The sequence below is a fragment of the Dunckerocampus dactyliophorus genome, chromosome 8 (assembly GCF_027744805.1).
Source record: "Dunckerocampus dactyliophorus isolate RoL2022-P2 chromosome 8, RoL_Ddac_1.1, whole genome shotgun sequence".
In the NCBI taxonomy this organism is placed as follows: domain Eukaryota; kingdom Metazoa; phylum Chordata; class Actinopteri; order Syngnathiformes; family Syngnathidae; genus Dunckerocampus; species Dunckerocampus dactyliophorus.
Genome location: NC_072826.1, coordinates 15,922,574 through 15,946,219, shown reverse-complemented (window position 1 = coordinate 15,946,219; position 23,646 = coordinate 15,922,574). Strand labels below are relative to the sequence as shown.

At 42.2% G+C, this 23,646-nt stretch overlaps 2 protein-coding genes across 3 annotated transcripts; both read left to right on the top strand.

Moving 5' to 3' along the window:
• Nucleotides 1-167: 167 nt before the first annotated feature.
• LOC129186910 (potassium voltage-gated channel subfamily A member 1-like) lies at nucleotides 168-3,099 on the top strand. Its single transcript, XM_054785643.1, has one exon. The coding sequence runs from the start codon at nucleotides 266-268 to the stop codon at nucleotides 1,892-1,894; it is 1,629 nt and encodes a 542-aa protein (XP_054641618.1). The 5' UTR covers nucleotides 168-265; the 3' UTR covers nucleotides 1,895-3,099.
• Nucleotides 3,100-14,483: 11,384 nt separating this feature from the next.
• On the top strand, nucleotides 14,484-23,549 carry LOC129186811 (potassium voltage-gated channel subfamily A member 2). Of its 2 annotated transcripts, XM_054785440.1 has the most exons (3): nucleotides 14,484-14,811; nucleotides 14,890-14,934; nucleotides 15,667-23,549. In XM_054785440.1, exon 3 carries the CDS (start codon nucleotides 15,789-15,791, stop codon nucleotides 17,283-17,285), a length of 1,497 nt encoding a protein of 498 aa, XP_054641415.1. In that variant the 5' UTR covers nucleotides 14,484-14,811; nucleotides 14,890-14,934; nucleotides 15,667-15,788; the 3' UTR covers nucleotides 17,286-23,549. The 2 variants fall into 2 exon arrangements, with proteins under 2 accessions (XP_054641415.1, XP_054641414.1); XM_054785439.1 differs by having other exon boundaries at nucleotides 14,484-14,934.
• The last annotated feature ends 97 nt before the right edge of the window (nucleotides 23,550-23,646 follow it).

Below are 23,646 nucleotides of genomic sequence, written 5' to 3'. Positions count from 1 at the left end.
AATGCACTACATCAGGCTGAGAGCTGTTTGTAATATTTTTCCCCTCACAAATTTACATAATGCTCTTGTTTAAGTGTGCAGACGTACCTAATGTTTTGGCCCTTGTGTGCGTGATAAAGTGTACGCACGGTATTAAGAGTTGATTTCCACGCGTGGACGATGTGAGACGTGTTTGTGTCTGTGACGGGAGGGGTTGTTAAAAAAAAAAGAGCAAAGGCAGAAGGGAGACGAGCGCGTCATTTGTGGATGAGCGCAGCGATGGCTGATGGTTAGGGTCGACCTTAGCTCTCCAGGCTCTCTGGAAGAGGCGTGGCTCCATCCCACCTCGCCCAAGACCAAACTCGGAACCACCTGTATGGACCACCGGGACTCAGGCGAGCTTCTCTCATCTGCGTCCTCCAGGCGCCAGCAGCCGCGGGATGACAACGAGGGCGACATGACGGTGGAGAACATGCCGGAGGAGACGGCCGTGCTCTCGGCGCCCCACCACCTGTCCATGGGTCGATTCGAGCTGGGCCGCCAGGCTGGATGCTGCGAGCGGGTCGTCATCAACATCTCAGGCTTGCGCTTCGAGACGCAGCTGAAAACTTTCAACCTGTTCCCGGACACGTTGCTGGGGGACCCCAGGAAGAGAATGCGCTACTTTGACCCCCTCAGGAACGAGTACTTCTTCGACCGGAACCGACCCAGCTTTGACGCCATCCTCTATTACTACCAGTCCGGGGGGCGCATCAGGAGACCTGTTAACGTCCCCATTGATATTTTCTCAGAGGAGATCAGGTTCTATCAACTCGGTGAGGACGCAATGGAGAAATTTCGAGAGGATGAAGGCTTCATTAAAGAGGAGGAGCGCGTCTTGCCTAAAAATGACTTCCAAAAGCAGATCTGGCTCCTATTCGAGTACCCGGAGAGCTCCGGTCCGGCTCGGGGCATCGCTATTGTGTCCGTGCTCGTCATCCTCATCTCCATCGTCATCTTTTGTATGGAGACCCTGCCTGAGTTCCGGGACGAGCGAGAGCAAGCCGAGACGCGGACTCGCACTTTGAACGCCACAGGTCACCTTTACGCGCCGAGTCCCTTTACGGACCCCTTCTTTGTCATCGAGACCCTTTGCATCATTTGGTTCTCCTTCGAGCTGCTGGTGCGCTTCTTCGCTTGCCCCAGCAAGACCAACTTCTCCAAAAACATCATGAACCTCATCGACATCGTGGCCATCATCCCGTACTTCATCACTCTGGGCACCGAGCTGGCCGAGACGGAGACCAACGGGGGCCAGCAGGCCATGTCCCTCGCCATCCTCAGGGTCATCCGCCTGGTGCGCGTGTTCCGCATCTTCAAGCTCTCACGTCACTCCAAGGGTCTCCAGATCCTGGGGCAGACCCTTAAGGCCAGTATGAGGGAGCTGGGCTTGCTCATCTTCTTCCTCTTCATCGGGGTCATCCTCTTTTCCAGTGCGGTGTACTTCGCCGAGGCGGACGACCCGACCTCCAGCTTCAACAGCATACCGGACGCCTTCTGGTGGGCGGTCGTCACCATGACTACGGTGGGCTACGGGGACATGCACCCAGTGACCATCGGTGGCAAAATCGTAGGCTCGCTGTGCGCCATCGCCGGCGTGTTGACCATCGCCTTACCGGTGCCTGTCATCGTGTCCAACTTCAACTACTTCTACCACCGGGAGACGGACGGGGACGAGCAGCCTCTGTACGCGAACACCGGCAGCTGCGACCACCTCCCCGGTGCGGAAGTGCTGCAACCGCGGGGGTCTTGCGCCTCCTCGACCATCGTCAAGGGCGACTTTGCCGGCGTGGAGGAAAGCGTCAAGCGGGCCAACTTGAGCACCGAAAACAGCCAGAACTGCGTTAACATCACCAAGATCTTTACGGACGTGTAAATGTGACCCACACTGAACATGTGGGGTGGAAAAAAGTAGCAACAACTTTTATTTTTTTAAAACGACAGTGGTCCATACTGTATCTGTACTAATACACTAAATGTCCACTTTTAACAAGTCATTTAGCCTTTTTTAAATGTAACTTCTCTTTTTTTTTGTATTTTTCTAAATCCGTATTATTTTTCATCCTCATAACTTTTACATTTTCAAGTATTATTTACAAAACTTTTAAAAACGGATATATATTTCCCCTTTGCCTACATATCTTGATGTTGAAACTTATTGATGTTGACAGGACACTTCATAAGGTACACCTGTACAATATAATGCAGGGGTTTTCAAAGTGGGAGGCAGTAGTATCTTGAGAAAAACAAAGACAAACATTCCTAAAACCATCTAACTTCAGTTATGTTAAAGTCCTGAGGGCAGTATGGTTCTTTGAAGTGAAACTTTGAAAACCCCTGCTCGAATTGAATCTAATGCACACGATTGGTGGAAATACCTGCCTTTAAAAAGATAATAATGCTCAGTTTTCATTGTGTTATAACAATGTGTTTGTTAGTGGTGGAAAAGTGCACTGTTTGTAACATTTTGGTTACAAACACAGCAATATAATGAAAAAACCTTAGCCTACAGCTTTGGCTCAGTGTTGGGTGATGGTCTGCCTCAATCAGTTGCATTATGACTACTAATATGTTCATAATAACTCTCTTGACAGTGTGAGGATTATTATTTTTGTGAAGACAGATGTTATCTCATTTGATTGTCCATGTGTACCTAATGTTGTGTTCAGTGTGCGTTGTCTGCTATATACACTATATATCTCCATGAGTCAAATAGGCCGTCTTGAGATTTGATATTGTCAAGTGAATAGAGTCATTTGTATAGACAGCCTGTTGAGATGTTCAGATTATTAATCAGGTATAAAATACGCTTGAGTGCTGTATAGATGACCATATAATTTTAAAGTCCGTTTTTTATTTGTTTTACATTCAGAGTTGCCTATATACACAGACTGTTGTAAATAAAACACACACTGAAGTTACTCAAAAAGTGTTGGAAGATGCATCCTAGTGAGCCATGTGTTGATATAAGGATGAACTGAACCTTTGACCCTTATCTCCTAAGGCTACCTTGTGTTGGATATTCAACCTGAAGAAGGGTCGTACTGAAAATAAACTACTTTATGATGGTGTTTAACTTTCAATAACAGCATACCGTCATGAGAAACACAGTATAACAGGACATCCCATGACATTTGTGTCACCCACTATGGGTTGTGGTAATAATAATAATAATAATAATAAACTAAGACAAGCTACCCTACCTGTAATCCAGAAACAGATCTGTGTTGTCAGTACATTTTCAGTTAAAGCAGGCGAGTCTGCCATACGCTTGTAATGAAAAATAACAAAAGCGACGCTGTCCTTCCTCAGTGTAACTGCTTCTCAAGAGAGTCTCATATTTGTGCACCAAACTGTGCAGGTCAAAACTAAGTCTTTAAGATTTATGGGAGTGCATCCTAACCACAAGAGGTCATAAACCTATGACATCCTGTATCCTCAAAGTTTTATAATAATTACACAAATGGTCAATGACAAATTATTTGCTAAATCTCACCCGTGCCCTTGCAAACACGTTTTGCTTGATGGCGATCATGTTTTTCAAGCAATCTTGCTCAAATTTTACATCCATGTGCTTGTCAGTCCCCTAAATTTGAGGTGCTGACAAACACATGGGGCCTAAAGGTGTGTGGTGATTCGCCCTTCAAGATATAGAGCATGTTTATGTAGCATTTGATTGAGCTGTGTGAGAAATTTTAAGTCAAAGCCACTTCCAGTATGTGGTTTAATAACGGTGCCACCACGTGGTGTATTTGTCAGAAAAATAATAGCACATTCAACAGATTGGGGTGCGTGTTTTGACACATTTTTAGTCTACTCGTGCAGCAGTTCAGGAGTAGAGGCGTTATCTTTCACAAATGCATACCTCATACTGCAAAGGTAAATACTTGTCACGTGTGTGCATCCACGGGCACCGTGAAAACACGTTTTGGTGACGTGCTCCATGCGCGGCCGACCCCTTTTCTCTGCCTGATGCAGTCTCCATGACGACTGTGGTTTCCCAGGCAACCTCCTCTTATGTTACCTCCGCATTGTGTTGCACAAGAAGGACTTCCCCCCCTTTCCATCCTTGGAGGGGAAATACAAATGGAGCACCCACATGCAGACATTTCTCCATAAAGTCACATCTGCTTTAATAATGGATTGACTTCCTGATTGAGGCTGTTCATATTCATTTTAATGAGCCATTGGTCTTTGAAAGTTAAGATTAGTCAACCCTTTGTTGAATCATATGGTCTGGTCCTGCTGAACAATCCCTAAAAAGTAATCATATTTAGCTTTCTATAGTTTGTAGATACAATCAATACTTCTGTTATGGCTCTTAAAAAGTCAATACATGCCTAATATTAGTAATGCAATTTTTAAATTGAATATAATAAGTAAATTTAAAACTTTAATGTTCAAATTATATTCCAAACCTTCAATTTATTACGGTACATTTAAAAACTTCACATAAAACACTACTGCTCAGGTGTTTTGTTTTGTTGCCTCACACTTTAATCGAGGGCTGTTGGAGCGTAATAGCTAAGCACTGCCATCTAGTGGTTAATATAAGCTGTTACTGTGTGGTACTCAATGGGCCTCTGAATTGCATTTATCTGTATTTTTGAATTTAAGTAACTATTTTATAAACATACTAATGGCGGAATGCCTAGTTTTATTAAAAATCAGAAATGTATCTTTACAAAGATAATGCATAGCTCAACATTTTTTATAAATATAAATCAGTCAAACATTCAAACTTGTGTAAAGTCTGCTTTGAGATCACACATAAACCTGTTAAGAGCAGGCACACATAACATTTAAAGCCAGTAAGTGACTCAGACACATTGTTATTCCAACAAAATGCTGACTTTTAACATCCTGTAAGCACAGTGTGTCTCTTTGCTGAGTGTCCACTTTTACACGCCACATAAAACATGTCTCATACAGGCAGGTGCTGCTCCCGGTTTAGAATCTGCACAGACAATTTTTGTTCCACGCTCTGTGTGCCCTCTTTGTTCACTCCTCTTCAACGTACACTATTTAATCATCGTCTTGTTCATCATCTCCTTCACAGCTCAGCGGCCATGTTTGAAACGGCAGTGCCTGCAAATGAAGCTCTGCTTTGTGGAGAGGTGAGCATCACACAAGGAAGTTCAAGGTAGAAGTGTGCTTTTTTTATCAGTTAGATACAGTACATAAAATATATACTGTGAAGAAGCTTTATTAAAAATAACATGATCGCCATCAAGCAAAACGTGTTTGCAAGGGCACGGGTGAGATTTAGCAAATAATTTGTCATTGACCAATCAGATTTCAGCTTTTATGTGTTGCCATGTAAATCAAATCGGCCCAGTGCCTTCCGAGTTCGAAGGGTTGGCCCATGTCACTCACTATTAGCAATGTTATTATTGTTTCTTTAAACAATCAAATTTCACATTCGCCTCACAGGCCAGCTAGGAGGCATACAGTAATGTCAGCATTTTTCCGTCCTCTGATTGGCTGATGTCTGAAAGCCTATGCCTAACACTCAGTTACGCAGTGCACATGAATGCCTCATTAGATGAACAACCTGTTCCAACACGAAGAACTTTTGTATAATTGTGACTTGATAGCGGTGGTATTTTGAGGTGGATTCGGTCGCTCAAGTCCCGACTGAAGGCCCACGTAGCAAATGCACCGCCTGCCACTGCTGTGTGTAATTTAGTGACTTGAATGTAAGAAAATAATATTTCCCTAGATAAAAGGCAGGCTTTGTTTTATACTGTATTTGGGGTCTAAACAATTTATACATGTAAACCAGCAGGTGGCACCAGAGCTTTTCTTCCCGATACACACACAGCCAAGACAATTCTTTGATTTTTACTTAAAAAGTTATTTCAAAAACAGGGATCATCCTATATTCAGGGCCGCCTTATACAGCAGTGATCCCCAACCCCAGGGCCGTGGGTCATTTGATACCGGGCCGCAGAGAAAGGGGGGAAAAAAATCCATTATTTATTTATTTTTTAAAAAGTTTTATTTTGAAAAGTGTCCGGATTCTCTTTGTTACGTCCGTCTCACTTGACGCATGTCCATCGTGCGTGTGCTAGCACAGATAGACTACTACTGTATTTATACCATTTTTCTTTTACCTCATATTTGGTGTCAAATGCTGATACTATGTGGGAATGCATAAAGGTAAGTTTTGATGACTTATTGAGTGCTAATGTGCACATTTGTCTCAAGTTAATTCATGCTAGCACATTTCCTTTTACCACACACGTCAAACTCCAGGCTTGAACTGGTGGATGGTGGGTCGGCATTCATTTTGTGCTTTAAATTTGATGTTATTCATGTCTTAGTTTTACACAATACATAATAAATAACATAAATTAGATCACTATAATGTACGAAAACCCAGATATTGACAATCAGTAGGGCTCTAGGTTATGATGCCGAGAATTTGAAGAAGGTTGCTTAGAAATTGTAACAAACAGAGTTGAGAAGGAACATGTTCTAATTTGACGTTTGACCTCATCTACTATAAGCACCATTAGCCAGATGTCATTTATAAATACATACGTGTTTTTGTATGGGTCTTTTGGAGATGGAGAATTGTGACAGAAGAGCGAATTTTGGTCATTTTTATGTCCTTATCGCCAAACTCATCCAAACGTGCTTGCTTTGTGCACTGAGGCATAGAACAGGGCGTTCCCAAAAATGTTCCCACGGAGTTGGAAAAGGTGAAGAATTAAGAATCAGGGGTTGATATGAGCCTCTGATTGATTAATTGATTGGTGAGGTGGTCTGTCCCAAGACTTTTTTCAACAATGTCATGCCAACACTGGAGAGAAGTGATGCCCAAGCAGCATTGAGCACTTTCTCTGCTAACATTCATGTGCCAAAGGCTATGCTTGAACTTCACTGAAGCTCCTTCATAACCAATCAGAGGAAGTCCCATTGGGTGTAAATTATTCACAGCTCTCAGCATTTGTCCTTCCTGCCCCCGTGATATTTCATCACAGTGCATCCCACACCGGAAATAGCAAGACGGCGGCATATTGCCATTCATCCATCTATCCATCTGCTCTTTGGAGCGTGTTAAATGGCACTGCGGGGGCCATTCATAAAGTTCACTCGTCTTTACCAAGATGTGTGCTGGAGGGCGTCCACTCAGACAAAAGAAAGTCCTGAAAGTATGTGTGAGAGGAAGTGGATAAGCACCGCCTCCAGCCATAGCAAGTGAAGCCGGAGGTCCACATACTGTCAGCAGCTGTGTCATATGCAGAACAAACATGTCCCATGCAGGTGTTGTTCACTTAAAAGTCCACTATCATGCAAAGGTGACTTTTTAATGATGTTCTAACAGTAATACAGTATGTGCAAGAAATGATAAATATAAAAAAAGTACGTGTTAATGAAGCCACACCTCTCTGTTATGACGGCAGACGGAGGCACAGTGTAGCATCCCACAGGGTCACAGTCTAATGCTCTTTTATAACTTTATTCTGACTTGAACACATCAACAGCTGTACAATTCCAACAACATATATATGTAAACACATCTCGGAGCAACACTTCCACCAATTGTATAAGTGGTCTAAATAAACAGAAAGACAAAGAAAAACAAGGAGTGGATATTGATATCATTAACAATAACCCAGTAACTCACTCTTGATGTAAAACATAATCATTAAACTCACTTATTGGTTCATATAATGCACACAAACGATGAACACCTCCATAATTGTCTCTGTTGGAGTGTCAGAGCAGGACCTAACTAGCACTGTGCTCTCTGTGCTGGCCAAAAGCTGTTTAAATGTTGATGCATTCAAGCGATCAAGCATAACTCTTAATGCAGAAATAAAATTTGCTGCATTTAAGTATGCTCGAAAATCCCAGATCCCAGGAAATGCACTCAAAAGTTGTGAATTCAAGTTAAATTAAATAATGTGGTGTCTTTAAATGCATCCCCTCATTCCTCAAAGTAACATGGTTCACAAGTCACAAGTCATACAAGTGTGATTCAAATGTTCTGCTGCTATTAAAGAGACTAGTGTTAGTCAAATAGATTTTCAGATGTATGCAAACTTTTAGCTCAATTGAAATTTTCAGTTCATTTGAATCTGTGCAGTTAATACATACAAATATAACCCTGTCCTATCATTTATCTTTCTGTTAATAACATACAGTAATAATGGGCACATGTCAGACATATTTGCAAAATGTGATTAATCATGACTAATTAATTTGAAAACTGTGATTAATCTGATACAAATTGTCATCAAATCATTTCATAGCCCTAATAAATATAAGTTGGGGCATTTCATAAGGTCATGAAGGAATAGCCCCCTTTGTCATAGTACCGCCTCTGTGTAGACGCCCACTGGTTCATGTACAGTAGGACAACTTTGTAAAACAGCAGGCTTTGCTACACATGTTAAAATAAAGTCTGAAGCTCTGTCAGGCATGGGAGCTGTATGGCACTGGTTCCCAATTATATGCTGTCATGCCCCCACAGGGGAAAGAAATGTTTTCAGGCCCCCCTGATTTGAAATACTATTGAGAAACTGATCATCTATTTATTTATCTGTACTGTACTGACTGAACTCAAAACTGAAACCAACGAAATGCAACAAAATGGAGAGCAGTGAATCATACAAGCGTATTCAAAAGTCAAATTGCATGCTGAGTACGACAAATTCATGCATGTTGGAATGTCCTCCTTGCTTCTCACGCCCCCCCCTGACAGTTCACCACGCCCGCCCCACTATTTGAGAAGCACTGCTGTATGGTAAGTTTAATCCATTTTTTTCAGCAAATAGGCGACCCCAATGAACATCTCGAATGAGCCGGAACTGTTAAATATCTCCAATCAATCTTTTTGTATATTAATCTGGAATTTAGCAGCATTCTACCTTGGTTAATGAAGTCTAGCTAACACTCTTGCTATCTACTAGTCCTCTGCAGACCATAACTCAGGAGCTGCATCATCACAGTGACTCAGTGGCAGTAAATCCCTCATGTCCCAGAATGTACAGTACATCTGTGCCGCAAGCAGCACTTTCTCGCTTTCCACACCTGATCATCTTTTTAAAAAAATGCTAAATCATGGCTGAAGCCCCTCCTCTCATCCTCACCATCATCGTCTCATATACTGTAAATGATGTTATTTATATTCTTGGCCCTGCGATAGGATTCTTATTTCACGTATGACCTTCTTATAATACAACCCAGTGTTCCTGAAGGAAACGCTTACCTTGGCTAGAATTTCACACAGTGCACACACACATCCACACACACACACACACACACACACACACGCACAAATGCACATGCATTGACTCATGAAACATAGGGGGATCCCTGCCTCAGTGACACTGACTCACTCTCAGACTGACTCACGCTACCTTCCCCCCTGTCTGTACGAATGAATAGTAATGTTGTGCACGTCTGTCCTGTCCATTCGAGCGTGCACACAGCTCACTCTGCTTGATGTTAAGAAGTAAAGTCACTAACTTGGGATTTGACTTCAGTGCAGTGGGGGTTAAAACAGCTGTATTCGCTCTTACTGTTTGTTGTGTTTTTAATTTTTTTTGGTCAATGTTTTAAACATGTCATTCATATTCATTACGTTTTTAATTAAAATATTAATATATTTTAATAGTATAATATATTATTTATTCATCTATCTTTGATGTCTTTATTTAATTATAATACATTTTCTATTTATTTATTCAACTTATTTATTACTTCGTTTCTAGTGTCTTTTTTCTTTTTGTTTTTTCCTTCAATAATGAATCAGTTTTGTCTGTTGCCACACGTTCTCTATTCCTTTCTATATTAGAAAATGTAGACACCTAAACACACAAAAAATAAATAATAATAATAATAACCATATCGGCTCCCACATACCCTGTTGAGAACAAGCAGTCTCGAAGATGGATGGATGGACGGATGAATGGATGGATAGATATGGAATGGATATGGCATGCAAAAGTATAGAATTTGATTTGATCAATTTCCAGATCTGGAAAACTATGGAAAATGAATACTCATGTGTGGAAAAATATTCATGTTTCCAAGACTCTTACCACTGTTCTGTTTTCTAAAAGATAAAATTATGAATAATTTAAAAAAATAAATGGATGGATCTGTTTTTCTAACACGCTTGATAGGGCAGCTAAGATGTTTGTGTGGGAACACACAGTAGGCGACGCATCCCGGAAAACACTTGAGAAGATTGACAAGTTGAATGGTCAGCCCCCTGCTCGTATCCTCCTCCAACCCTTTGTATGGGCTACATCACCTAGTTATAATCTCCTGGAAATTATATGGTGGCATAATGGTATACATATTCAAATAATGAAAACAAGCAATTTATTCCATCATTTATTTATGACACTACCTCTGCAACTAACAATTATTTTCTTAGTTGATTAATCTGAAGCTTGTTGCTTCAATTTATTGAGTAATTGACGAGGCCCTAGACAGACCAAATCAATATGAATCAAACTTAAACAGTGGTTAGGGCAGCAACATATCAAAAAACAGGTAAAAATGTCAATCACTGTTTTCCAAAGCCAAAGCCGATGTGTGTGAATATCTTGCTCTGCATAAAACACAAACATATTGGGTTTGCTTTCATGGATGACTCAGGAAATTTAAAAAAAATCACATTTGAGAGGCTGAAATCAGAGGATTTTTATATTAAAAATACTATAAATCAAATACCAAAATTGTTGTTGATTAATTGTATAATTGATTAATCATTGATTAATTGTTGTTGCTCTAATGACACACATCTATTTACTGAGCTATGGCTATGGTTATGGTTATGGTTTAATTTATTTGAACATGCATAGAAGTTACATTGGAATACATCACATATTACAGTTCACAGTTCCACATGTCCAAAAGGAGTAGGAAGAAGCAAAGCAAAGCAAAGCATAGGAACCCTGCCTTTAGATGCTCACCAAGATTACATATTCATGAGAGTTTCACTTTTGAGTCATAATTTTCTGTATTTGTTTTAGTTAAACTCCAAAGTGTAGCAATACAGGTCCACTGTATTGGAACAAAAGAGCTCCATCTGGTCAGACAGTAACCCCCATAACCCCTAATGCAGAGCTGCCGCTGCTTCATTGGTGTGGACCGGTGTCCTTGTCTCATCCTGCTGGGCATCCATCTGATGATGCACCACTCTCCTTCCTCTGTACTTCCTCTCCACTATCCCTCCGCCGCTTGCCTCCTGTATCTCCATCTGTGTCCCGCTCAGATGTACCATTAGCTGCGGGGGACACACATTGAAGTACCCACAGTAAAACCACTTTTAGTCCTCTCAGCCAGGTCCAGTGTTGTTGTCAGGACAAGTCTGTCTCTGTTGCGAGGACTTTCAGTCTCCTGAGCAGGGATGCTGCAGTGACTCATCTCCCCTCAGGACTCAACAAAAAGAGCCTCAGTGAAAGATGCTTGTGTGCAGGGGATGTAAGCACTCTACTAGGCCTGAGAGGACACCATGCTAGATGAGGATAATACATTCTTATCGTGTGAGAATAATTCCATAATAAGGCTTATACATGTGAGGGGTGCTGTGTCATCATATCAAGAAGCAGAAAATCAGTTTAATGAAGGCAGCTGGGACACGATTTAACATTTAATCTATCTGCTTGCCTCACATCTGGACAAAAGTGTTGAGACACACCTCTTAATCAATAAGGTGTTGGACTTTTGGACAGTTGTATGCTTCCAACTTGGCGATAACCATTTGGGAAAGACCTTTTTCTGTCCATAATGGCATGCTTAGATGAGTTTAGTGCAGAAGAATACCATTAAACAGTTTTGGAACAGGGTCAGCATTAGTGGACACCTATGACCTCACACATCTTGTAGAAAGCCAGCAACAGTGGGTTCTGTGGAAGATTTCTTCCCAAGAAGAAATTCCTTGCCTCAGATGCCAAAGTGCTTGCTTATGTGAGGTTCACTTGGTTTTCTTTATGGATTTATTTATGTATGAGGGGCGTGGTTCTAGACCTGCTGTCTAAGTGGCCTACTTGACCCATAAGAGAAGAAACAATTTCATCTCAAATCTTTCCTCCAGCCTTGCGATTGGCAGCGACGAGTCTAGGCTGTATCTCGCTCAGTCGGTCAGATGGAATAGGCTCCAGCTCACCCGCAACCCTCATGAGGACAAGTGGTGTAGAAAATGGATGGATGGATCTCTTTCCTCCAATCCAAGTCAATCCAATCATTATTTTAAAGCATTTGAAACTGTCCAATAGTATGCTTTCTTTGGCCTCGAAATGTCCGAGATGCACTCTAAAATCTAAAATTCTACACTTTAAAGGGGAAGTTGTAATAGCTGCATTTATTCGGTATACAGTGTACATACATTTTAGGTTAGACAAAAACTGAATCCCATGAAACCCAAAGCAATTTTTCACATAAACAATAGTAAATGCAAAAAATACAGTCCAAACACCCAAACATATTAATAACAAATCTATTTTATAGAGCGTAATTATAGTTTTACATGCACAAAACAATGCAAAATAATGATGAATGAAATTGATAATTGGGCATTCTACATCACTTTTACATTTATTGAACACTCTTGTTGGCGAAAAGGGAGGAAGGGAGGGAAGAGAGAGGAGGGTATCCACACCGACAACAACTTCTCAACATCTTCGACCATTTGTGATGTCTGTTTTAATAACACCTTTACACCTTTCGCAACATTAGCTTCCTACTTTATCACATTGCTGGCACTCACAACTTTCTTTGGCCCCATGGTGGTTATTTATTTATACTCAATAAAAAATGTACAGAGACTGAGTCAGCAATGCGTGGGATGCTTTGTTTGGGCACTCGATTTTGGGGAACGATACTGTAGAGAGCAAACAGACTAGCTTGTTACGCGCAATGCTGCACGACAACAGTGGCGGTGTATGGCGGACAAAATTTTTGTCGAAACCTGAATCATACGAAAACTGGGGCATTTGAAAACCGAACTTTCACTGTACAATGTTTCTGACCACAGAAAGAGAAGACAAACCCGGAGGTGAAATGGAAGCTTCTTCACAAACTTGCAGTTGCGTAAAACAACTGAAATGTCATCTACTGACATCCATTGTCTGCTGCAATCACCACTGCGTGTGGAGAAGCGTCGCATGTAATTAAAGCCAGCCGTCTGACGCAACGTGAGCTGGGCCCGTGAGCCGACATTAACAGGCTCCATAATGGGGCCCCTGACTCATAAATAATGGCCGCCTTGTCACTGGAAACCTGGGAAAGCCATTAGGAAGACGGTGAGAGGCATCAGCGTGTGTCGCGGGCCTTGATGGACTCTGCCAGGACTAACCCTGGCAAAGGCTATATCGTCCCACACAAATCACCAACCCCTCCTCCTTTTCATGTGTGACAGGATTCCCGCTAACCTTTGGCACCCTGTCTCGATGTCATGTTCGGCCACAGTGTTTCTTCCATCGCCACTTCCTGGAACACTGCAGACAAAATGCAATTGATCTGTTTTTTTTCTTGCTTCCCAAATATAGCAGCAATGATGGAGGTTTAGTGCTATTTTAGTCACCTTTTGGATCTATTATTAATGGAGGGTTTGTTGCCATGCAGATTTCAATTACATAAAACAAAGGACTGGTGAAGGAAAAGATAGATAGATTCCCGCCTGTAGCCCCATTCCCTATCTCTACTGAACAATGCCAGCACTCTGTGCTTAATATGTTCCACGTAGGAACCCGGCGGACACCTGCACCATTGGCCTGTATCGAAAAGTCTGATGCAAGTACATGTACCGTTACAATTCTAATAGACAGCAGAAACAGCAGCTTATAGAAACACGTTCCAATACAATACAGTGTATTGTAATACAATAGCATACACAAGGCATCAAAAAAATCTGCAGTGAAGAAAAATATTTATATTTTTGTATTTTTGGTATAATACAAATTATTTGTATATATATTTTATTTGTTATATTATTGTGTATTGTATTTTTTTCATTATACATTTGCACTATTTTTAAAATTATATTTAATTTATATATTATATTTAATTTATGCATATGTTTTCATATTGTTTTGTGAAGCACTTTTAACCCTAAAACTTACAAACGTTGTACCACAAACATTTGCAGAAATACAATAACACGGCTCTTTCGGTAAACGCATTTTGAAAAAGTACACACAACAGTGAATGCATCTTTTCTGCTTTTGTTATTAGTAGTATCATGCACAACATTGCTCTGCTACCTTTACCAAACCCTTACCATTGGTTCACCTTTACCTGAAGATAATAACACCTTAAGCTCCCCATGTGTGGCTCCATGATGTTGAACATTGCATTGCATAATTTCCTGTTCCATGTCTTTTCTGAGGAGACCTCCCTCTCCCTTTAAAAAAAAAAAAACCCAACTCTCTGCCGCATGCACAAGCTTGGGACAATGTGGACGCTGTGTCTCTGCAGCTCCTGATGCTCTAACATTCCCAGATCGCGACTAATTAGAAAATCTCTTTAATGAGATTATCCCCTCCATCCTCCATCCTCTATTCTCCATCAGTCACCCTCCATCCTCCATCACCCGTTGGTCGTGATTGTTTACCTTTTGCGCATCATTGTGCTGATTGCAGCACCTTTTTTGGCACCTAATCTCCTCCACCCCCTTTCATTTTCTAATCCCCCTGTCCACCTCCTCCTCCTCATCATCAGCCCACGACAGCCTATACTGGAGGAGAGAGGAGTCGTGGAGAAAGGAGGGAGGGGAAAGCGAGGACACACCCGCCCGCGTACCGTTGCTTTTGGCCGGTGCACACGGTGAGGATGCAGCAGACAACATGAGGTGATCCCACATTGGAGATATATTTTTATATGTAAAGCATTTTTTATTTCAAGAGAGGAGAGCTGATTGTCTCAACATCCACACAGAGATGACTGCAGGTATGTCTATACAGTATAGCCTATGTATGTACACATTAAGGCAGCTTAACATTACATTTCACCTTTAATTTAATGCATGTATGCCTAAAAATAATAATATTTGTGTCACTCTCCTCTCACTCATCACCGAGCTATGATGCAGTAGAGCGAACATTTCTTCCCTTAGCTGCTGTTTCCTTCTGCTGTTCAATTATTTAAGTGTGTTTTTGAATATTTCAGTAACACAAGCAGCATCTTTTAAAGGCTTACATGCCCCGCCATTAAAAAAGTGATTGACATAAAACCTGTGGTTTTTGTTGTTAACCTGCAATAAGCAGCTGGATAGCATTTGTGTGTGTGTGCGTGCGTGTGTGTGTGTGTGTGTGTGTGTGTGTTTTTGACTGCAGTGATGTTGTCAGCAGGATGCTGCATGCCGGCTGCATTGTCGTGTTCATGCATGGCTTCACCGCAAGAAAAAAAACAGACAGGTGCTGTTGGTTTTTTATTTCAAATGTGTCCACTGCAGCAGATCAGGCATCCTAATGTAAAGAGCTGCTATGCTGACTTTGCCTGCATTGAAGCAATTGGCATGCAAGACAGCTTTCTTGCGTGCATATTAATTAGACTCCAGTAAGTTTGCATGAGGTGATTCCTGCTATTATTTTTGCCGAAGCGAAGAAGCCTTTCAGGAAGTATCAAGTGTTGCTTGTCTCAAGTTTACATGACCTAGTTGTGTGTCTGTCCCACATGCAGTCCCACCCTAAGAGGAAGCCCTGCAGCCAGCCGATCCTCCGCCCCTACCCTGCAGTTCCACAGGCTGCAGGACCCAGACGACCTGAAAGGTGCAGCCTTCGCCTTCCTCCCGGCCCCACACAATGACTGTTGCCACAGGCGACCCCTCCGACGAAGCGGCGGCGCATCCGGGCCACCCGCTGGACTACGACCCAGAGGCTGACCACGAGTGCTGCGAGAGGGTGGTCATCAACATCTCTGGGCTGCGCTTCGAGACCCAGCTCAAGACGCTCTCGCAGTTCCCCGAGACGCTGCTGGGAGACCCCAAAAAGAGAATGCGGTATTTTGACCCGCTGAGGAACGAGTACTTTTTTGACAGGAACAGACCCAGCTTTGACGCCATATTGTATTACTACCAGTCAGGTGGTCGGCTAAGAAGGCCGGTCAACGTCACGCTTGATATCTTCTCGGAGGAGATACGCTTCTATGAGCTGGGTGAGGAGGCCATTGAGATGTTCCGAGAAGACGAAGGCTTCATCAAAGAGGAGGAGCGTCCTCTTCCCGACAACGAATTTCAGAGACAAGTTTGGCTTCTTTTCGAGTACCCGGAGAGCTCGGGTCCGGCCAGGATTATTGCCATCATCTCTGTTATGGTCATCCTCATATCCATCGTCAGTTTCTGCCTGGAGACGCTTCCCATCTTCCGCAATGAGGAAGATGAGATGCACAAGTCCCATGCAGAGATCTTTTCACCAGAGACCAACAGTACCATCATCAGATACACGTCCACCTACTTTACCGACCCTTTCTTCATCCTGGAGACGCTTTGCATCATCTGGTTCTCCTTTGAGTTTCTAGTGCGCTTCTTCGCCTGTCCCAGCAAAGCGGGCTTCTTTGGGAACTTAATGAACATCATTGACATTGTCGCCATCATCCCGTACTTCATCACGCTCGGCACGGAGCTAGCCGACAGTCCTGACGACGGTCAAGCAGGACAGCAAGCTATGTCTTTAGCCATTCTCAGGGTTATCCGATTGGTGCGGGTATTCCGAATTTTCAAGCTCTCTCGTCACTCTAAGGGACTTCAGATCTTGGGCCAGACCCTCAAAGCTAGCATGAGAGAGCTCGGACTGCTCATCTTCTTCCTCTTCATCGGTGTCATCCTCTTCTCCAGCGCTGTCTACTTTGCCGAGGCTGATGAGCCTCAGTCTCAGTTTGAGAGCATCCCAGATGCCTTCTGGTGGGCTGTGGTGTCCATGACCACCGTCGGCTACGGCGACATGGTGCCGACCACCATCGGCGGCAAGATTGTGGGTTCCTTGTGTGCCATTGCCGGCGTGCTGACCATCGCCTTACCGGTGCCCGTCATCGTGTCCAACTTCAACTACTTCTACCACCGCGAGACCGAAGGTGAGGAGCAGGCACAGTACCTGCAGGTGAACGCGCCCAAAGCTGACTCGGCCGAGGAGCTGAAGAAGAGTCGTAGCGGCTCCACCATCAGTAAGTCGGACTACATGGAGATCCAGGAGGCTGTCAATAACAGCAACGAGGACTTTCGTGAGGAGAACCTCAAGACCGCCAACTGCACACTGGCCAACACAAATTACGTCAACATCACCAAGATGCTCACAGATGTGTAGTCCGCAGCCCGGCCCTCCTCACATGTGCTGGAAAACTAAAAGGCAATAGAAATTCAGAATTATAAACTCCTGCCGCGCTTCACTCCTGCCCTTAAACTGATACCTGTCAAACAGAGCCAGATTTTGCATTTGCATGGAGTTTTTTTCTATTTGGCTCTTTAAAAAAATGTCACGCTGATGACAGACGCCAACAATAGTGCACAAAAAAGAAGGGAGCAATGAAAAAAGCTTTTTCAAATAAACACTTTAGTCGCTTTATCCCTCACGTACCAGGGTGCACCGCTCTGCTTTAGGCACAACAAAAAACTCTCTTATGCGTCATCATTTTAAAAAATGTGGTCATGCAGCGGGTTCTTTGGGGTGGTGAGGTGCTCCGCAATAGTCTTCACAAGGATGAATGACAGCCATCAGCACCACTATGCTGGTGGTTCGATACCTTTGTCTTTCGCACGCACTAACATCAGTATCTGATGAGTGACTGAGAATGGCCTTGACGTCTCACTGCTTTGCTCTTAATGTGCGTGTGTTGCCATGTAAAAGCCCATTCACCTGATTGGTCTTGTACCGCAGAGCTTTGAGGACAACTTGAATGTTTCTTCTCTGGTTTTTGTTTTGCTTTCACATTCAGTGCTTAGATTCACATAATAGATGAATAGAGGACTTCACCTGTTAGTAGGTGCATGATATTTTTAAATTCAATTTTCACTTACTTCCCCCACTGTTTTGTTGGCACACTGCCCTCTACAGGCTGCTACGCAATGCGTTAAACATTGAGAATCTTAAGATGGGCATGCACTGTACGAATTGTAAATAAGGCCCTGTCCACACAGGAACACTCCTGTTTTTTTGGGGGGGTTTTTTGGCAGGTTGAAAAAAAATTGCGTCCACACAGTGTTGGATCAGTAAATTGCCACATCCACACGGGAACGGGTTAATACATAATGCACACCTACAGTACATGTGGCGCTGTAGACAGACACACAGACAAAGCCACGTGAAACACCAGAAGAAGGAAGACTGCTTGCGCACAAGTCGTCTTCCCCTTATCTGGTTTGTCCAGACTTGGGATGAAGTGGAATTACTTTTGCGAGTCACTTTAGAGTATGAGACAAAAAAATATCAGCAGACTGTCTAACAGTGTCATGCTAGTCGAAATATTCAGCTATTGTGTTAGCTTTTTGGCAGAGGTCACTCCTGGTCATGTGACGGGGCGGTGACTTAGATTATCAGCATTATTATCAGCATTTTCAGTTCTGAGTTTTCAGAAAGTATCGGTTTGCTTGTTGTAGACAACACAGCATTATCAGATTTTCCCACCCTGGAGACCTTTTTAAAAAAATACAGTTTCATGGCATGCAGAACGCTGTTGCCATCTGGATGAAAGACTGAAACGATAAAATACTTTACCGTTTCCACCTGAAAATGTTCCCGTGTGGACAGGCTCTAAATGGGTCCAACAACAGTGTGTTGGGCAAAATCGAGCCCTGATGCTGGAATGTAGATGGTTTAAAAGTGCTTATTGAAAGCCCTCCTGGGAACAAGCTGTTTTGTGTGTCCGTAGCTTTAATGCTAACGAGCTGATTGGCCCCGCCTGTGTCGGACAGAGTGTGTGTTTCCAAGAAGAGCTATTCTGTACTTAATCTTACTTTTCCAACGTAATAGATGCCATATATCACATACAACAACATAACTTAAAAATTAAGGGGTGGGACAGGAGGACTCAAACGTTATCAACACTAGCATAGCTATGTGAGCTACAGTGCTAAAATTACACTCACATTTTAACAGCAACATCATGCTAGGTTGGCTTATTTGCTGAAGAAAAACTAAATGATAAAACTTACAGTTCCCACGTCTGTAGCTGACTGACGGACTGACGACTGAGCTTTAGACACTACTTTAAGATGTGTTGCGAAGCCTGAGGAAGGGGAATTTTTCTAAGCCACAACTTAAAAAGCTGAAAATGGAGGGAGATGGTGGATTTTTTTTCACAATTGGTGGTTATGAACAGGCTCTACAGTATAACATTTGAACATCATTTTTGTATATCTCGACTCAATCTTTTGGATCGGGTCCAGTGTTTTTGGCACAGATCAAGACACAAATAATGAGGGAGGCAACGTGCTTCGTTGTTAGAGTTGTTTTTAGCATTAGCATTCACTTCCAAATGTCTTCTGATGTTTGATGGTTGGCAAGAAAGGCACATTACGGTGATATACAGCGTACTTAAATGTAATGTTTTTTTGGTCTTTCTTCAGCAGAGGTTTACATTGTACAGTGGAACCTTGGATAGTATCATTAATTCATTCCAGAAGGTCCGACACTAACCGTGGCGGATGCTAACTAAGGTTCCACTGTATGTGTATGCAAATAGACAGCTTCAAAGTTACACGCTCCAGCTTGTTTCTAACAGCGTGACGTACTGTGGCCCTAAATGATCAAAAAGACATGGTACTGGACTGGTAAAAGAGTTTTGCATCGCAGGATGGTACAGTGTATGCCCAGCTTTAGGGGGATTTCACACATATGGTCCTACATGACACTAGAAGCCTTTGCCAGGTTGCCGTAAGCACATTGCTGTCGCAGCTGTGACTTTTAACAATTTAGGAACCTCAATTCGTGGTGCTCATCATGGGTTAAATAGCAACTTTTTAAGAGTGGATGTAAAGACACTATAAGCATGACCTCAAGTTCATACCTAGAAGCATGAATTAGAAGCTTTCCACTGAGGCAAAAAAAATTATACTATACTATATTTAGAATATACGACGGATATAGAATACACGTGTCCTTTCACCACACCAGAGACTTTCTAGCAGTGTTGAAGAGACCATCGCCATGTTTGTATTCTTTTTGTGACAAAGCTAATCTTAACAAGTGAGCTCTGCTTCCAGAGTGCCAAAGAGACACTTTCACTCTCACACTCCTACTAGCCATTTCCCAGCATACCTCGGGGCGATATTTAAAACCACAGAGATTTGGGTGGCGTTTAATTAACAGGAAAAAAAGAGCTTGGCACGTCGTTAAAGATTAGCTTTGGGAGTAAATAAGGTTCGGATTGCAGGATGGTGTCCAAGCGTTGGCTCAGCACTGCCAAGGTAGCAGCCAGGCACATCCATCCGTCCGTCTATCCATCCATCAGCAGCAGTGTAGCTGACCTTGGCTATCCTCCTCCTGAGCCCCCCTCTTGGTTGGATGTTAGTGGTCTGATATATGACAGCGAGGCAGACAGTCTGTTTGTAGCATGTTTTAATGTTTCAATGAACTCGCCGTCTATTTTTAGGCCTTTCCAATCCTGTTCACCGCGCTCTTCAACATGCAACAACACGTGTCATGCCACCGCTGCCAATGTGTGCTCGCCCACGTTCACACTCACGTGGCGTGAAGGAGAAAAAAAATGTAAGAATAAATTTGCTGCTTTTTCCTTGAATATGGAAGGAAATACGTTTTTAAAAAAAAAGAATAGAACCTGACTGATCAGTTTAGCAATATTTTAAAATGTATCTAAAAGCACTAATACAAGCTGAATAACGTGGGAGTGTGTGTATGTGCGTAAGCGATGCATTCATGCCCGACAAGCTTGACTAAAACAGGTACATTTTGCCATGAATTTCTTTATTTTATCACAGAATTTTTTTTTTTATATGAAACCCTACTAAATTCTCATGTGAATGAGAACGATGCGCATCGATAAATGTCCTCGCCGTGTTCATGTATCACTCATGTACTTTATCTTTTAAAAGGGTTGGGAAAAGAAGGTTGTCTATGGGAGTATGTCTATGTGTGTGAGCAACATGTTCTCATGGGAACTTTGTGGTAATTCATACAAAAAAAAAAAGTTAAAAGTCACACAACCATGAAAATTGCTACTCCTCCACAAACATGGCTGACAAGCTGCACTAAAAACAGTCAATGTTGCCATAAACATTTTTTAATTTGCTACAATTGCACAGATAAACCATTTAAAAATGGTTTTCTCCAAATTCCTGTGCTTGAATTAATAAATAAAGCACAGTTATTTTGTTGTATGAAATCCTACAACATTCTCGTGTGAGTGAGAAAGAGGGAGCGTTGACAAATGTCCCTGCTGTGTTTATATGTCACTATATGTACTTTATCTTTTAAATGGGATGAAAAAAAAAAGTCAAAGAGGTTGTCTATGGGCGTGTGTGTGTGTGAGGAACGTGTTCTAATGGGCAACTTTGTGAGGAACCATCCAAAAAAAACCCTCATACCACCATAAAAATGACCATTCCTCCACAAACATGGCCAACATGCTGCACTAAAAACAGTACATTTTGCCATGAAAATGCTTTAATTTGTCACAGTTGCAAAGATAATATTCAAAAGATGTTTTCTGCTATTTTTTTGTATGAAATCCCAAATTCTTGTACGAGTGAGACAGGTGAGTGTCAATACACGTCCTTGCTGTGTTTATGCATCATTCATGTTGCGCATCTTTTTAGTGGGATGGAAAAAAAAACATTCAAAAATGTTGTCTATGCATGCAAACACATTTCTCTGGAAAGATCTTTGTGGTTTAAAGTGACCGCAACACCTCGGCCACATTGCTGTAGCAGGAGCACACAATGTTGACGGTTGTTCTTCATTTCTGCATATTTTCTGTCGTTTCTCATTTTTGGTTTGTTTTTTTTCATCGGGACCCCCAAAAAAATGTCATCCTCCACCAGCAGATTCACTCCACAAGCAGGGAGCCTGACAGTGAGGAGGAACGGTGGGAAATCTATGCATCGCTATATAAGAGACTATTAAAGCGCGGCTTTATACTAATAATGAACCATACTTTGCTGGCACAAACGTGATGTGACACTTGCATCTGAAACAAACCTTAAAAAAACACACAAAAAATGTTGCAATATTCTGCTGTCTGAACGTACATTTCTATTGTTGGGGGTTTGTTTGACCTGCATGAAAACACACACACAAAGTGAACCAAGGTGACCAATATGCAATATGTATGCATGTGTGTGCTCGAGAAAGAATGTCTGATTATGTGACTTTCACTGAAACAATATGTGCAGTTGTTCATCCCTTCCGTATCATATAGCGGACTGGAAGCTTCCATCAGTGGATAACGGCTTTTTCTTTCTATGAAATGAAAATGTGGGGGATGTTCTGTAAATATAAGAGGCGATGGGAGAGCAAAGAAGCTGTATTATATTCTCCATGTGATGTCTGGATTCAGCAAGTATAGTATTAACTGCACTTTACAAGACCAAAAGGACAAACTATGGAAAAGGAAGCGGTTTTGAGTAAGAAAAAAAAAAAATTGCATTTAGGGTGCGTTCACACTTGGCACGTTTGGTTTGGTTAAAAGGGACCCTGGTGAGAGGTGGGTCTCAGTACGCTGGTGCAGTTGGGTTCACTTGAACTCAAATAAATAACCCCCCCGCCCAACGAGTTCAAATTTAGGTTTGGAATATTTGTGTTCTGTCACGTAATATGTCACAAAAAATGTCCAATCAGATCTTTACTTGATGCATATGTTCTTTACCGCACAACCTTTGTTCCCATGACGAAAATACCAATGTGAACGCTAAGCGTACCGCACCACAGTGCGCACCGAGTATCTTTTCTGTGTGAACGCAGCCATAGTCCTTCCTAAATGAGCATAACGCTGACATATAGGATACCAATAACAATGAAGCCAATAATAATTCAAGTGAAACGTGTGTTTTCTTGTTGACTGTTCTCCATGCATGTACCTTACACAGAAGGTTTTTCTTCCACTCCCTTCACCCCCACCCCGATTGATTTGAAGGCTACTTTTAGCCCGAGCACACCAAACGTGCTGCATCGATCAAAGGCCTCTTTGCTGCTATTCTCAGTGTCTTCTGCATCTTTGTAGCCGTGGGCGGCGCGAAGGACATTTTCAAACGCCTCCTGGTGTCTTCACCATCTTTCTGCCGTTCGCCTTAAAGTGCACAGTAGCCTGCAGTTTGAAAGAGAGCGGCGGTGTGTCTATTTTTAGCCTTTTCGTTGGAGAAAGAGAGAGGAAGAGGAGGAGGAGGAAACAGAGGGAAGCAAGGCAAAAATACTTCAAAGAAAAATCACTTGCTTAACTGGCTATGTTGATGCGAAGTGGACATATCGATATTCATCCATATGTCCACTAGAAGCATCTAGTAGAGCATACATAAAAATATGGCCATTTTATATGCAAATTGACATGCTACACTATCAAGTCTACTATAATGTACATATTTCTGATTGTGGGTAGAAATTAATTCACAAATTATTATTTTTTTCTAGTCATTTTATAAAACATTGATTATTTTTCAAATAATATGTAAAAATATACTGTTTATTTTCTTAAAATATAATAATAATGTATTTTAGT